The sequence below is a fragment of the Trachurus japonicus genome, chromosome 14, assembly GCF_045865225.1.
Source record: "Trachurus japonicus isolate A0001 chromosome 14, Traja_1.0".
NCBI lineage: Eukaryota > Metazoa > Chordata > Actinopteri > Carangiformes > Carangidae > Trachurus > Trachurus japonicus.
Window position 1 is genome coordinate 28,432,896 of NC_140920.1, and position 16,996 is coordinate 28,449,891.

Below are 16,996 nucleotides of genomic sequence, written 5' to 3' on the forward strand. Positions count from 1 at the left end.
GGCATTCAGTGTTGTTGTTTTTTTACTTGTCTTGAAAGCTCTGAAACAATTCTACATTATTAACCCAAAACCTCATTCTAACCCTAACACTGACTGACAAAAACTAAATACAAACAGCAGATTTATGTACTGCACAAATATCTAAAAGATTACGATGGGAAGTACAACAAAGAAAACCGTTGTAAACAAAAATGTCTCAGTGAACACACACCTGATCAGCTGTGATGAGAGGCTCCTCATTCAGGCATTTGGCGTTGTCGTTCTTCTCATTCATCTCCTCCTCCTCTTTTTCATGGATCTGCAGAAACACAAGGATCAGACAACAAGGAAATGGTTTACTGACAAAAAGAGGCCGGCCAGGCAAAGCTTCCTCTGTGTTGGAATAATAATCTAAAAGTCAAGATTAGCGTGTGGGACGAAAGGATCAGTCTACAGTAGTTATTTGGTATCATCATGGTTAAACATGAATGCATTTGGTACTCATTTGCAATATCTGACTCTCATGCAGTTGGTGTAACATGAACAGATCTGGCTGCATGTCAGCTGTGTCCGTCCTGAAATATCACAGCTCCTCCTCTATTTGGCGACTGACAAGAAATTTGAAAGAATTAAAAATCGCTCATTGATATTATCTTGCTATCATAAGGTCAAACATTCAGCTTGTAGGGTGATGTCCTCCCATCAACCTCAGCTTTATTGTGGTTTAGTGATAATGAGCAAATCTTAGAATACTCATTTTTTTCATTAAATGATCTGATTGACATTGTACTCGTACCTGGCTTTACAACGGTTAATTGGCATATTAGCATGGGTAGCATCTACTGTAGGTCAAAGCACCAGTATCATATATCACAGCTTCAGAGTCTTCAGCATGGCAGTGGATTCTTACAGAGCCTGTATCTACTGCTAGTCACTGATACAGAGTGATAGTAGCTATATTTTTGCTGAACGATCTACAGTACAGCTCACAAAAAGAAGATGTCTTCTGTTGGTCTGCCACGTTTTCAAATAAACAGTAAAATAATGGTCCAATGTGGCAGAAGAAACGTGCACTTAATACAAAATAAAAAAAACTATGGTAGATATTTATATGTCATGTGTGAAAATTCCAACACTGGTGTTAAAGTATGAGTCATGAATGTGAGCACTAAGCTGCGCTCTCCTCTCACAACAACCTTCTCCCTCTGGACTGAATGTCTGCTCTGGCCTTGACCAGCCCAAACATGGACCAGGCTGCTAAGTGCATGCTGCTGCCGCCGTCCGGCTGCATGTGACAGCCAATTAAGGGAGCAGGAGGAAGAGGGGAGGATGAGGGGAGGATGGGAGGAGGATGAGGGGAGGAAGAGGGGAGGAAGAGGGGAGGATGAGGGGAGGATGAGGGGAGGATGAGGGAGGCCTCTGCTGAATAACAGACCAGTCAAGGTTGGTCAAGCATGTCTTCAAGTGTCAGAGCGAGATTCAGCCTCTGACAGAATGAACCAGTGAGCTGCTCAACATGAAACACAGTGACTCGTTGTTTTAACAGACTTGTAGAACCACCACTAAACTGGTGGGACAGACATTAGTAAACATTTATTCAACAAAGTGCAGCAGTGGAATAACAGATAAGCACTGAATAAACCCCACAACTGCAAAAAGCCCAAAATATGGAAAAGGTGACAGAATTTCTGGCTCTGTGAGAGTGTTTTCAGGGCCAGAGTTGGCTTAAATAGTTTTAATAAAACTATTATAACATTTCAGCATGAAAGTGGTAAATAAACATGACACTGGAGCCAGGAACCAGTGGTCCATGATTAATGCTTCACATTGAGCCCAGCTACACAAAATCACACTGCAGAAAATGCACAAAAGATACTAGAGTAGCAGAGACCAAATAGAAGAGAAGTGGGTAACACTTTATAATAAGTACACACTATTAAGCATTAGTTAAGTATTAATGCTGTATTCTCCATTTATAACACATGAATACTCATTAGTATGTAGTTTATAAATACAGTTAGTGTTTATCAATGATGAGTAAAACATTTTTTAACTGTGTCTATGAACTACATACTAATGAGTATTCATGTGGTATAAATGATGATATTTAATGCTTAACTAATGTGTACTTATTACTGTATAAAGTGTTACAGAGAAGTGAGCTGGAACAAGAAATAAAGGCAACTAAGTTTCAATAATAAACACATTTTAAAATTATAACATTATAAGAAAATGATTAAATTCAGTTTTTCTAAAATTAAGCAGAAAGATTATTGATTGCTGGTTGGTCTCTCTTTCACAAACCGTCTTTTTCTTCCCAGCTCTAAACCACAGAGAAAGACATAGATGACTTGTACCTCGTGGTCAGACATGTTGCCGTTGAGTCCCTCTGCGTCAGGGCCGTCCCAGGTGGAGATGTAGTTGTCAGTCAGAGCATCCCACACACTGTAAAAAAAAAAATACAAGTAACTTAACAGACATAAATGAAAAACAACAGCAAAAAGCCACTTTGGAGCTTTGAAGACAGTCCTGTTTTAAGTTGGTGTATCCACACATGATGTAATTAGACTGTTATATAACAGCATTAGACCAGAGTTTGGTGTGTTGTTTTATCCCCCTGCTTATAAAGGCGGTCTCCTCGGCCCCGTCTTCCTCAGCCTGCAACTCAGTCAATATTTCAATGTGACAAGTCAATGATGGTGGTCAATGTGCAGAGCTGGAGGCTGCAGAGGAACAATGCACAACAGAAAAAAAGCACAGCTTACTACTGGTTTAAAGGTATCCTTAGCAGAGATTTAGATAAAGCTTCTCACATCATTGTGCCAGTGGTCTCTGCCTGCAGCCGGAGCAAGTGTCCGACGTCTGAGTGGGAATGACATAAAACTGGAAGAGAGGCGGCCTTTGTCTGGGAGCTTTTGTGTTTTTTCCTCCTCCGGTCAGAGGTTGGCTCAGGCCGGCTGCCCTGCTCCCAGTGGCACTGCCCACACCCACTCACACAGTGGACACCATTGAGCCTGCAGCTTACCTCACCGGCCATGTCTGCGTGCCATGGATGCACAGAGCAGCACAACATTTCAATATGCTGCTTCCCTGTGGAAACTAAGCAAACTAAGAAGAGCTTATATAAGAGAATCAAAACTGTTCTAATACTGACAACAATCTGGGGACAACAGATGATTGTTTATCCACCATGAATATGTTTCATCTGTTATCTTTAAACTGCTCAACGCTGAACAAAAAAAAAAAGATGCTGAGTTTGAGGATGAATATATTTAGCAGCATAACCCACCAATTTACATTAGTCAGGGATGTGTCAAAAAATGAAATTGTGTAAAACACACTACAGCTGATAAGACAAAATAGCTGTGAAAGGCCCTGCACACTGTGTGCTTTACTTATCCTGTGTTATAGAGCTGCAGAGAGGTGGAGTTATGTTTGGATAGAGCTAGGCTAACAGTTTCCCCTTATTTCTAGTCTTTATGCTAAGCTAAGACAGCTAACACCTTGTTACATCTGTTCTATTTTGATATTTTGTTTTCATTTCATTTTTTTTTTTTTTTTTTTTTTTACTTGGTTCCTTTTAGGCTGCATAGGTACACAGTCTATGCTCAGTTCCTCAGTTAATAGGTTTGATTATAAAGACTTTTAACTCTCTTACTCTCTGTCCAGATAACGTTTTTTGTCTCTGTAAAAGAGAGACTGTCTACACACCATACAAACACATAGATATGCGACCATTCACATACACTGGACACTGGTATCAACAGGAAGCTATCCACAGAAAATGCTACAAGCAAGACAGATGTAGATGTAAATTAGAAGAACAGCTGCAAAGACAACAAGGACAACACACTTGTATTTCATTATCCTGGTTGTATTCACCACTGTAGTCAAGTCTGATAAGACCAAAATAGGGAGTGAACATCTACCATCATGACTTCCAGACTAGCACCTACAGTACCCACTGGTGAGTTTTCAAATGAAAACATGGTCAGGACAGGAGTGTTTCCAAAGTGGCCATCTACTGTAGCTCTCATCTGAAGCATCAAACCGTTCCATCATGTGAAGCTGAACCAAAACACCACAACAGAGCATGAACAGCTCAAGCTGCCAGCATGACACAGGGGAACCAGTCTGGTCATCTGGCCAGCAGGAGCCGGGACTCCATGTTACAAAGCCGTCCCGCTGTGTTTGCTGGCCTGCAGCCACCGAGGAGAAATCACTCTGTTTAATATTTTAGTTCCCCATCAGCTTGTTGGACTCACTTATATCTGGACTCTAATCAAGCAACTGCAGGGATTAGGCCAAAAAAAATGTGTGACAGACTGGTTTCTAGCTTAGAGTCAGACTAGGAGAGATGATTCTTCTCATATTCCACAGGAAATCACCAGGTTATGAAGATTAATAATATCTGACTTTATGCTTGTGTTGTCTGAGTAGCAGAGACTCTGTATTTGAAACCACAGCATGGGGGGCTGATGCAGGAATTATTATGAGGGAGGAACAATGAGAAGACATTGTTGACATTGATGAACAGTGACAAAGAAGCCAGAGGAGACTGGACCAGTTGGTTGGACTGGAATAACAGATCTATACTTGTCTCCTCACGTGTGCAATAACACATCAGCGGATGGCATTAGGTAGGTTTAACATGCAGATTAGTGTAGTGCTGTCAAATCCCATCCACGCACAAACCCTGCGTCACAGCGGGAATGCAAACGTGTTTTGACCGGCTATTTAATATCATGTGCTTCCCTTCCTAAAAGCTCTCCTTCTCTTACACCTACAATGAGGCTATTTTTAACCTGATTCATATCCACTCAGCGTGAGGACGTCTGTGTTTCCGCCTCAGAGCAAAAGGAGGAGGATCTGGCAGTCAGCTGGTGGAGAGGCAGAGACACAGCCGCCCAGGCAAAGCCAACTGAAGCATACAACTGCTGCACATTGAATAATTCAACACGCAGCCTGACTATTGAAGCTGGGGAGGGCGGCGTCACCCTGCTGATTGACTGCTTCTTTGGGATGTTGCGATCTGCTTGTGGAAAGATTTTGGCTTCTGGTTTTGTATATGTGTGTGTGTGTGTGTGTGTGTGTGTGTGTGTGTGTGTGTGTGTGTGTGTGTGTGTGTGTGTGTGTGTGTGTGTGTGTGTGTGTGTTGCCCCTGTTTGGATCCTGTCTTGGCTGCGAGTGTGTATCTGTTGTAAATGGCCAGGGTAGCAGCATGTTGACTGTGTTGGTGTGTAATTAACATAAAGAGCTGGAGGAACAGGCTCTGTTTTGTATATGCTTGAGAGCCTGGCTGTAATTAATCACTAGGCCTTAATATTTGTTTTCCTTCCTTACTATTATTCTGATGGCCCTGCAGGATGCACTACCAACCTCCAAGCCCTGAAATGTGACATTATGCAAGAGTTCAAACAGTCAAATGTAAATGTATTAGTTCTGTTTGTTATCTGTGTGTGAGTGAAATTGAAAAATATGAATATTTTCTTTCTTCTTTTTTCTTCGTCTCTCCTATCTATTTATCTATTTACTCACTTCCATTGCCTCTCTTTTTTATTATTACTAGAATCTGATATTGCCTTTAAAATCAAATCCAAGCACTGATAAACATCATACCTTATTAATAATAGTATCACACTTGGATTGAACAGCTTTCTCCTTTGCAAACTCAGAATTCCCATTGCAGCCACTGATAACTGCTGTATCGAGGAGACGTAGAACTGATCTTAAGTAATTAGTGTAGCATAAAGCATGTGTTAGCAAAATATCAGCAATGCAGCAACATGATCCACTGGAAGGTCCTAGTTAAAAGGCCAATGTGTAGCCTACACAGTGTGCAAGGCTTCAGTTTCAACTGGAGGTGTAAGTGTTGGGACAACGAGTGTAGGAAGTGTTATTTATTCTGACATTTATTTTCATGATGGACAGATATATCATTCATTCACTACACAACAGCTGGTGGTTGGGTTTTTTTAACGCAACAGTGTTGGATCAATACTCCGTTAAGGAATCAGAAGGACAAAATGATATAGCAACATTTCTACTGTTTACCTCCTCTCCTCCTCAGAGTAATGATGGCCTGAAGAGGAGCTGGTGTCACATGACTGACTTCAACTCATCCTCTACTGAACATGTCAGAGTTTAGACCTGTGAGGCCTCCTGAGGGTCTGGGGACATCCCATGGTACATCTATCAGGATGATGCTGATGATACAAGTGGCCAAACCAAGCCGTAGATTTAAGACTACGGCCCTGTTCGTTCTCAAACATGGCACTATTTGCTCTCTCTATTTCTCCCTCCAGCAAAAACACTGTACTAACACAGACACGGACCAAAGAGTAATAACCACTCACTCACTCACACATCTGTGCATGTGCACAAATCAGAAAACCTGCTGTGTCATTCCAGCCAAACACATGTTGTTTCAGCGCTGGAAGTGATAAGAGATATAATCATAGTTTTGGTTCTTCCTGTTGTTGTCTGTCTGCCATCTGTGATGTAATTTGTATTGCATTTATTTCTTGTTTCTGGTCTAGGTCTAAAAAGACATAAAGAAAAATAATGATGCTGATGTCCTTTTGCTTATTGAAGGATGAATACAAGCAAAAAGCAAAAGACAACTGAGCTTCATTTAAAGGAGACATATTATGCCCCCTTTCCACAAATTAAAATAGTTCCCAGGTGTCTTAAAGACATGTCTGTGACATGCTTCAGTCAAAATATCTCAAGGATCAAACATCACAGCTTTTTTCATCCTCATAAAACAGCCCTGTTCAGAATGGCTTGTTTTGGTGCCTGTTCCTTTAAATGTGGGTGGGATTATGCAATTTCGAAAAACTAGTTACATCACTGGAAGACAACTGAGGGAACAGCTCGTAAAACCACATGGATTTCAGCCTAAGGCGCCTAAAAATTACAGATTTTTTTGTCAATTCTCACATTCTGGGAGCCAGAGGGCAAGACAAATAAGTTAACGAGTCTTCAAATAGTGATATTTCCATAATATGCCCCCTTTAACAGCTACACAGTATCAACAGTGGTCACTCACTCTTCATCCTGCAGTCGCTCCTCATCCTCCTGGTTGTGTGACTGGTTGCGTATGGGGGCCAGGCCCTCCGTCTTGGTGTTGTAATTGTGGAAGCAGACGTTGAGCTTCTCATCAAACTCGTTGACCAGGTCCTCCATCGACTTGAAGCTCATCATCTCAGAGAAGTTCTCCAGCTCGGAGAAGTCCTCCCGGCTGATGGGAGCCAGTGGGATGGTGGTGGTGGTGGTGGTGGTGGAGTAGGAGGAGTGATCCAGCGCTGGATGGTCCAGCTCATCCATCCGACATGGCCGGAGATCCTCAAACTCCTCATCCAAACAGACCAGAGGGGCTTCCATGGTGTCCCCTCGTCAGGTTGAAGTCTGAGCCCTGAACACAACACAACACAACACAACACAGAGGCGGAGAAGAGTTGAAAGTTTTTGCTAAATCAGCGAAGCCTGTAAAACTGACTGTTTCACTTTCTCCTCAGACCACTGCTGCAGTGAATATGTTTAAGAACAAAGACCAGATCAGCACAAACGTCTCTCATGATTTTTCTTTTTTTCAATCTGTCCCCATCTGCTGGATTTACCAACATCCCAGAAGGGTTTATCCGGCGCCTCCTAAATCATGCCTGCTTTACCTCAGGTGGAGTGGCACCACGCTGTCTAGACAAAAAGGAGATGGAGGTAGATGTGCCAGAAGGGGACCAGGTCCCAGGGGAGGACCCAACCAGTTGGCTTTACTGGTAAACCACAGTTAATTAAGTAGCCTCTACTGGGAATGAAGTGATGAGGTTTGAGGATTCTGGGACATGAAATCAGAGGAAGATTTGTCAAAGTATGACATGTTTTACAGAGGGCAGGGGTTTCTTCTGGGGTTTAGATGTTACGTATCTGGTGTAAAGATGTATTTAACAACTTTAACAAATGGTGTCATAAATTGTGTCAGATAATTATACTGCTGCTCTGAGACCAGTGAGATAGACTCATGCTTCAATGTCAATCCAAGCCTTTCTATCAGTTTTTACACAAGGACCCACTTTACAGCATAAAATCACAGCCTCCTCACCAGCTCTGGGCTTCACACACACACTTGAGTTACTTCAAACTATTTGGATTAAATATAGCGTCTTCCTTCAGGAGGTCACGGGAGTTCCATGGTTTAATTTGTGCTCTTTCATCTTCATTTTATTATGATGTCCCTTGTGTATTTGGTTTAGCTTGTCACACAGGCAGCTGACACACCACTGAGAGAGATATAATCAAATCAAACTGCTCATAAGAGGAGGTAAATATGTTGTTGAGACTGAGAAAAACAGACAACAGTTCAACTTATTAACTGGAAGAAAAGCTTTGACATTTACAGCCTACAATATGTTTGATATACGTAGGTTCTTCTTCTTACTCTAGAATTAATATATTCAGTGTGTGTCTATAGCACCACAGAACGAACTTCACATGAAATATCTACCCAACACAGTGAGTACTATGATACATTTCAACTTGGGGTTGAGCTCTTACAAACAATTAACATCAGTCAAGTGCAGCCAAGTTTAGAAAAAACATTAAACTTCCTCCCAGAAACACTGATGATTAGATGTATTCAGAGTTCATTCCACTGCTCTGAGCAGCTTGTAGAGTTATATACTTGTGCATATTGTTATCAGGACTGGGTAGTAATAAAGTACATGTTTATTGTTAAATGGATCCCCAATAGTTGTCACAACGGTGACGACTATTCTTCCTGAGGTCCACAAGACAAACAAACAAACAAAATATTAGATTTTAAATGAACAGTTAAAGGGATAGTTCAACATTTTGGCAAATTGGCCCATTGCCATAATCCCTATAGTTTTAGGAGTAGGTTCAAATTGTCGGTGCAAGCTACTTTTAGAACGGCGGAGCAGAGACGCGAGCTGCTCAGAGCTACGCTACGGAGGCTAATGGAATTTCTTGGTTTCCCTCATCAAACTCATCAAATACACAATCCAAGGGACAAGTTGTGATCTGCACATTCTATATTAGCTATATTATAATAAAAATAATCTAATAATATATCATAACACATAGAGTCATGTTGAGTACTGTATATTAGTTATGTTAGTATCTGTATTTTACTTGAGTGTTATTTTTATTGAAAGCTCCTGATAGATTTTTACTCCACTACATTAAAAGATTTATTTATTTTGCTTAGTTATTGTGCTTAGTTCTTTCCTACTAGAATTCATCACATCATCTCAGAAGTTGACAAAAATTGAATATAATAAGAGAGAATAAATGTCAGTAACCATAGAAAATTGCTGCGGAATGACTATTAAGTTGTTCAAAGGGTGTAGTTCTGCAAAGAAAAAGAAGCATCCCTCATTCTCCAGGTGGATGAAACGCTGCAGTCAGACTTTTCAGAGAAGTTGTGCTGCGGTCAGGCCGACAGACACGGGGTAATTACAGTAGTGAGGACTACATTTTATCCTTTGTGCTTTGCTGGACCGTGGCCTGGCCTAAGTGGGTGAGCACAGAGGGACGAGCCTGTGCAAACCTCCTCCTCCTCCTCCTCCTCTTCCTCACCACACTACTCAGCAAAGTGCTGCTATACCGTCTACAGCCGGATATTGTTTTCCACAATCTCATCCTGGCTCCCTCTATAGCTTTCTTCTCTCTGTGTCCCGCTGCTGTGTTTGTCTTTGTTTGTGTTTTCATCTGAACTCTCGCTATTCCTGAGTTTCAGAGGGGTGAAGTAAAGTCCCTGCCTCCTTTCCATGACAGTGATTGACAGCTTGTGTCTGTCAACAGATCACTGACACCAGGTCGTCTGGGCTCCACCGTGACCGTGGCCCTCAGCAGCTGACTCTAACCTTGCCATAGGGACTTTTTGTGCTGCTGATGCACTGCTGCTTGAAAATTTGGCACCGTGAAAAAACAGCCAATCCAATTTCCTAAAAGCACTTTCCAGTCATCCGGCGCCCTTCCTGCTCGGAGAGACGGACCAGGAAAGTGCTGGAATATTTTTTTGGTTCTAACAGATGTGAGATGAGAAATCAAAGCAGCCGCACGGGAGCTGGCAGCAGTGTGGTGGAGCCCTGTGGAAAGTGTTACAGTACTTAGAGATGTGTGCAGGTATACTGCACTGTATGTGGTGTTGTGGTGGGATGTGTGTCAGCCTTTTTTTTGTTTGTTTTGTGTTATTTGTATGTGACCTTCACAGAGTGGTGGTGGTGGTAGTGGTCTCAGGTGTATCTCCCTCCTCCTCCACAAGGATACAGGTATGAAAAAAGAGCCGTTCATTCATGAGCTGATGTCATTTCATGCAGTGGAGCCAAATCTCATGCTCTGTTCACTGTGCATGAGGAGGGACACCATAATAATGTTATTGATTTTAAAGCATTTTTTTTTACTTTTATTCTAACAATTATTCGTCACATATCAGACTGTGTCTCTCTCTGATATTTACTATTTTTGTCAAATTCTTTATGAATGAAGCCTGATGTATGTCAACAATATGAAATGGAAATACATTTGTTTTGGCCTGTGGCTGATTATTCATTCAGATCTACATAAAAAAAACCGCTGTTAAATCGTCCTATGTGACTGTATCAGCGAGGCACATTTGCCTAAAAACATTACAGACTGGATACTGAGGCAGAAATGGAAATCATTCAATCAGCAGGTCCAGGTCATCGGCTCATCAGCGGAAGAAAGGAGAAGAGAGTGGGGGAGGGACAGAGGAGGAGAGAGTAGAGAGGACGGAGAGATGGAGGAAACCATGGTTACAAGGCAAAGGATGGGACGGGATGGGAAGGTGATGCACAAGCTAGGACCGGACCTCGCAGCGGGGTGGGGGGGTCAGGGCTGAGTGGGCGGAATACGGACGGACAGGTGGAAGGAAGAAGGAAGGATTTACCTGCAGTGGATGGATCCGCCGTTCGTTCCGTGCGAGGTGTGTGTGTAGGCAGCAGCCGCTTACACCAGGAGGATCTGCGTGTTCCTTCGCGGAGACGGAGGAGCAGTCATCCCAGGGTGGAAGAGAGGAGGAAATAAAGAGCTGGTGGAGGTGGAGGAGGAGGAAGAGGAAGAGAAGAGGGGGTTGGGGGGAGTAAAGATGGCAGCAGCGTGGTGTGTGAGCCTCGGTCTGTGTCCCTTCCCTCACCCGTTATCCCACAGCCACCCTTGTCCGTCCTCCCACAGCCCGTTGTTTTCCAATCAATAGGCATCCAGCCCTGCTCCCACTGCGCATGCGCAATGCCCAGGCCTCTGACGACATCACCCCCCTCCCTCCCTCCCTCCTTCTCCCCCTCCTTTCTCTCTTTCTTCCATCACTCTCCTCTCTCTTTGTCCCTGCCCCCCTCCCTCCCTCCTTGCTCGCATTAATTCCCCAATATTCATGAGGAGAGGGGGGGGGGGGGGAGCAGGAGGTCTGGTTCTGTAGCAAGGTAGCACATCTGCACACCTTGTTTACTGTGTCACCAGCTTCCCCCTCTGTTGTCTGCATAGAGCCCCCACCTCAATAATCTGTAGAATTCACTTGAACACAGAAAGAAAGAGGCTCGGTGGTGAGTCACTGATCTGCTTCAATCCAATAAACACACTATAGGCTTTATCTCCAGGAAGATACTCCCATGAAGAGATTTATCAAATTAATAATCAAATCATATCACATATTATCCCACGTCAACTTCCACAGTAAGATCAAGGCATCGCAAGAGAGAAGAGAAGGAGAGAGGCACTGTCTTGATAACAGCAGTGGCAACAGCAGTGTCATTTAATTAAATAAATACATTTTAGGCTGAGTGGTGGTGGTAATTATGTCGATCCTGATCCTTTAGGTCTGGAGTCAGTGGATGCTGCAGTATGGGGAGAGAGGGATGCACAGAGTTCATGGTATGCATGGGGAGAAAGAGAGGGAGAGAAGTGCTCAGTGCATCATGGGAGTTCCAGCAGCCTTGGTCTATAGTGGTGTAACTAAATGATGGCTCAGGCCTTTAGTTGGGATGATACGCTACAATACATTAGCTTTATAAGATATGATGGAGCTTTGTCTGTCAGGGCTTCATATGTTTGGAGAAGCAGATATTTAATATCGTCTGCATGGTTTTTACAGGGAGCCGCTTCAGTCAGTAGGTTATTCCTGCTGCAGCAGTGGATTATCTGGAGGCTTTTTACTGGGTTACTGGAACACCCTGATAATAAAGAGTTACAGTGTAAAGGTAACAAATGCATGGACTAGTTTTTCAATGTCCTCTTGAGACTGGATGTTTCCAACGCTTCTAACGTTGCACAGGTAGAGTAGGCTAATGACAGAACTGGGTTGCAACAGTTTTTTCAAGATTTTTAGAAATAAAGTGAAGGTTGAATATTGATATGTGTGTGACTATTATGTCTTAAAACATAGTTTGTTTTTGTTTTTTGTTTTTTTAAATAGAGGTTTAATTACTGCAGTCTTAAAAGCCTGTGGTGCATTTCCTGTTATTAAAGATAATTGTGTTAAATGAAGGGAATCTTGCTGACAAACAGATAGAAATACCCTCCTCAGTGGGGGGATACAAATTCCCACTTAGTTTTGGTGCACAACAAAAATTACATGGCATAATTACTATAGCATGTAAATGATAAATTGTCTCATTTCTGTGAACACAATCATCCTTGTCTAATGTTCATTATAGGCTCCATCATTCATAAGAAACAGAACATGTGTGTAATTCCTCACTTCCATATTAAGGCACTGAGAATTATCATTTATTATTAACAATACTGAACTTTTATACATATTCTCTGTTTGAGAAACGTCACAACATGAAACTTCAGACACATTTGGTGTATATTGTAATGTAATCATTGCACAAGTATTCAATCTCAGAGTTACTGACAATACTAATGGTCGTTATCTATAATGAAATTAAGGATTAAATCAGTTTAGACAATTAAGAACCAGAGCAATGCCAGTGACCTCTGTGTGATCTTTGAATGGGATTTAGAATAAAATGTAAACATCAGACAATATCTGAAAATTGAACCCGATATGAAATGATGATGATATGGAGACTGGCTCCAGCCATCACCATGGCCTCAACTCTAATATCTCCATAATCCCTGGTCTCAATCTGTGGTCGGGCTTTAGACCTGCTGCCTATAAGCTTCAGATGTACGAGCATGAACACATGTAATCACGTAACGGTTCACATGTCATTATCACACCCAGAGTGCACTCAGACAGGGACGTTTTAGAATATGTCTATATCTCAGAGGCCTGGGACATCAGCCTCAGCCTCGCAGATATGAGATTTGACAGATTTAGCTTTTTACACTGATGTTTTGGCTTTTAGAAAACGGAGGAAATAAGCAGCCAAAGAGGACACGCGTATTTAAAACCACATAGTGTACTTTGGGCTGTAGCTCTACCAATTCACTACCATATTTGGTTATATTTCCTGATGGTTAACTAATCACTGAAAATGATCAGAGTGTGTCCTCCCAAAATAGGAACCATCATTTTGGAAATTGGCAGCAGATACAATCAAGTGAAGACAGACTGCTGTAGAGTGGAGAGGAGGAGCTGCTCAGCACCATGGCACAGGAAACCACTAATTACTTAACATACTGTATTTACTCCAAAATGCATACAAAGTACAGAAAGTACATGCTCTTATGCAGTTAATGGATCTCTGAAAAAAAAAACTGTTTGGTTTGATAAATGCATGTAACGTTTAATTACCTCTAAAGTTATCATGAGGTCGTCCTAATGATTGTCGATCAGCGCTATCATTGTTCATCAGCTCATCCTTCATGAGATATCTAATCTAACATGTGGATCAACAAATCAAAGCCTGGTGTGTGTGTGTGTGTTAGTGTGTAAGCTACTGTCAGACATTGTATGGACGTTGGAATATGATTATAAACCTAAACAAAATGTGCAAATGTTCACCAGCATGAACAAGTGAACAATTGTGTTTGTGACTTCATGTCTGTGGGTGTCTTTGTGCGCCTGACTGTGTTTTTTTTTGTGTCTACTATCCAAAACGCTTGTTGCTGAATTTACAACAGATTAGCTCTGACAACTACTGTAGCATGGAAAAAATCTAATACTGAGGAGTTCAACCACAGATCAGACAGATTTATAGAAATAAAAGACGTGCAAATAAACTTTCTTACTTCATAATAAGTTTTGGCCTCTAAAAAAGGGGTCTTCAGTGTTTTTCAGGACAGAGAGATGGAACAGTGACCTGTACTATATTAAAAAAAAACTGTGTAAACTGGGCCCAGTAACATGTATAAACATAGTTTGTTATTATGCATTTAATACTAAGCTTTTCAAATAATGCACAAGTTCATATATTCATGTTTTTTTTCTAAACATGTACAAGGTACAGTGAGTAGAGTGGCCATGGCTCTGCCATTTATAAACAGACCCTGTTAACCTTTACTTTACTTTACTTTATTTTCTCACGACCACGCAAGTAGTATGGAGCACAAACAGTAAAACAGTACAAATAATCAGACCTATACAGTACCAATGCCAATATCAACAATGTCTGTCAATTGCATGATAATCATGCAGACAAGCTATTTAAATTTAAGTTTTTATTTTAAACATAATTGGAAAAAAAATGTCTAATCAACCAAAAATGTTGCGACCCCCCTGCTGTATCGCCGCAGACCCTCTAGGTGTCACGGACACCTAAAGACCTCTGCTCTAAAATAATCAGTGTTGGGGAAACTTAAACTACAGTTTTTTTTTGTTTGTTTGTTTTTTTTTGAAGAACTTTTTTATTGAACCACGGCGAGTGAGACATACAGCAACATCCGTACAACTTTTTAAAACATAATACCCCCCATCCACCAACTTAAACTACAGTTGAACTACATAGCTTGCTGTGACTTGCTGGTAGTTATATTCATATTTAGTACTGCATCAAGTATTTCACATTTTTTGTAGTTGAACTACTCAGTTTACAATTTTGGCCAATAACATGAAATATTTTTTATTTTTTAAAAAGACCTATATACATTTATATTAACTAATTGCTTGGATGTGTCTCTTGTCTACATACACCCTGAGGAAGGTGCAAGCCGACACACATTGGTGTTTTTTTATTTTTTTTACCCACTAAAATAAAGGATTTTTAACTTTTTCAAACCTACCTGAGTCCCTGCACTTTTTTTCTTTTTTTCTTTCATACATTTCACCAGAACTCTCTTTAAAAAAAGGAATGAGCAGCTTTTTTGTTTTGGCAAAAATGTTTTTACTGCCATACGGAACCGGCTGTCTCAGACTGCTCATGTGTCGTGTTAACAAGCGATTCTGCCCTGGCATCTAGTGCCTCTGAAGTTCCTGTCATGGTTTTAAACATTGTTGTTGAAGACACACTAGAATAGTCTACCTCTTTGTATTTTTTACATTTTGGTGAACCTACAGTACGTTGACCAAAAATGTCAGCTTTTTTTCTTCAAAAAAAATAAAACTAAGTTGAGAGCCATATTTCTGCTGGCATGTGATTTTTTTGGAGGCTATTATATTTTGTTTCATATAGCTACACCACATGTAGATGTATTTATTGTAAGTTCAATGAGTATAATGAGTATAAGTTGCTAAAGCTACTGTATGTTTTTTAGCTGTAGTTTTACAGACTACATTTCATCAGGGGTAGAAATGTAGTTTGTTCAAACTACTGCCAGGCTGAACTACATAAAGAAAGAAAGTAGCTTCCCCAACATGAAAATAATCTGTTTCCATCTCAAACTGCTGCTTTCTCACATGTGGATGAAGGACTAAACTGAGCAGGTATAGAGTGAATCATCGACACCATCCTCAGTCTCCCCTCTGAACACAGCCAGCCAACAAACACACTATCCCCTCACTGGTGTCTGAGAGCAGCTGCTTCCTCCTCACACAACACAAGGAAGAAAAGGACGGAGAAGGAAGAAAGGAGATGTGGCCCTGTCAGAGGCCTCCCATTACTACAGCAACACAGCTCACACAGCCCAGCATTGCATAGACTCTGGTTGCCATGGTTATGCTGTAATTGCACTGGCAAAGGAATTACTCAACAGGCAACAGGAGAGAATGGACTGTTTTCACACCCGTACTGTCCCTTTAAGTTTGGCCTAAACCCCAAAGGTTTATGAGCAGCTCTGGCTCTGCCTTTGTCTGGGAAGAATTAACAAAAGTTGGGACAGTTGTAGGAATCAATTTCATGAACGTTTCATTTATTTCTAGTGAAGCTTCAAGGTCACCTGTTTATTTGTCTGTGAAAAAGGAGATATTCTCTATGAGATTATATATTTTTATGTTTTTGAAAACTGTTGAAATACTTTCATTGGGCTGGTCGTGTATTTCCCTCCATGTGTTACTGTAAAGTAAACCAGTGGATGGAGAATACTTTAGTCTTGTCTGACCAGTGTGTATTTTGCTGACATCTAGTGGTGATCACTGTGACACTGCATCAACAAGCTGCTCAGCAGACAAATGGTTATTCATCATTATAGTAGATCATTTAGTCATTCATTACAAAAACACCACAGAAACCTTTATTCCTATAAACAGGCAACATACAAACAGGGAAAACTCTTTACTTTATTCAAATATGTGGTTTGCATCTCTTCATCCGACTGAGGAAATCTGCTGGTAGTTTTAACATTCAAAATAAAATCTGACGTCATCCATGATGATCACATTACGGTAAGTCCTTTAACAATAAATCTCACTGGTTAAAAAAGGAAGAACAGTCCATCAAAGTGCTGTCAATAAAAACAAACCAAAGAACATAAAAACATCAATAGCCAACCTAATGATTGAACAATGGACAACAACAAGCCCTGTCACATGACCCCAGAGATCATTAATAAATGAAAGTTTCATTTGGTCTGTTGTCTTTAGGGAATAATGAGTAAAATACCGATGATTTATTGACAGTAGAGCTGTTTTTACTTTAAACCAATGGAAACCGACATAATCAATAAACAGGCCAAATGTTTTTGTTGTGTGATAACTGGC

At 41.1% G+C, this 16,996-nt stretch overlaps 1 protein-coding gene across 2 annotated transcripts in view; it reads right to left on the reverse strand.

Moving 5' to 3' along the window:
- Positions 1-11,238, reverse strand: part of fez1 (fasciculation and elongation protein zeta 1 (zygin I)) — a 29,560-nt gene extending 18,322 nt beyond the window's left edge. Inside the window, exons 1-4 of one of the 2 annotated variants that reach the window (XM_085798720.1) lie at positions 10,910-11,238; positions 7,031-7,396; positions 2,337-2,424; positions 212-298 (exon numbers count right to left, since the gene is read on the reverse strand). In XM_085798720.1, coding sequence (XP_085654846.1) covers positions 212-298; positions 2,337-2,424; positions 7,031-7,365 — 510 coding nt within the window. In that variant the 5' untranslated portion in view covers positions 7,366-7,396; positions 10,910-11,238. Of the gene's footprint in view, positions 1-211; positions 299-2,336; positions 2,425-2,792; positions 3,054-7,030; positions 7,397-10,909 lie in introns of those variants that run through there. The other variant, XM_085798721.1, reaches the window with a different exon arrangement.
- Positions 11,239-16,996: the final 5,758 nt, after the last annotated feature.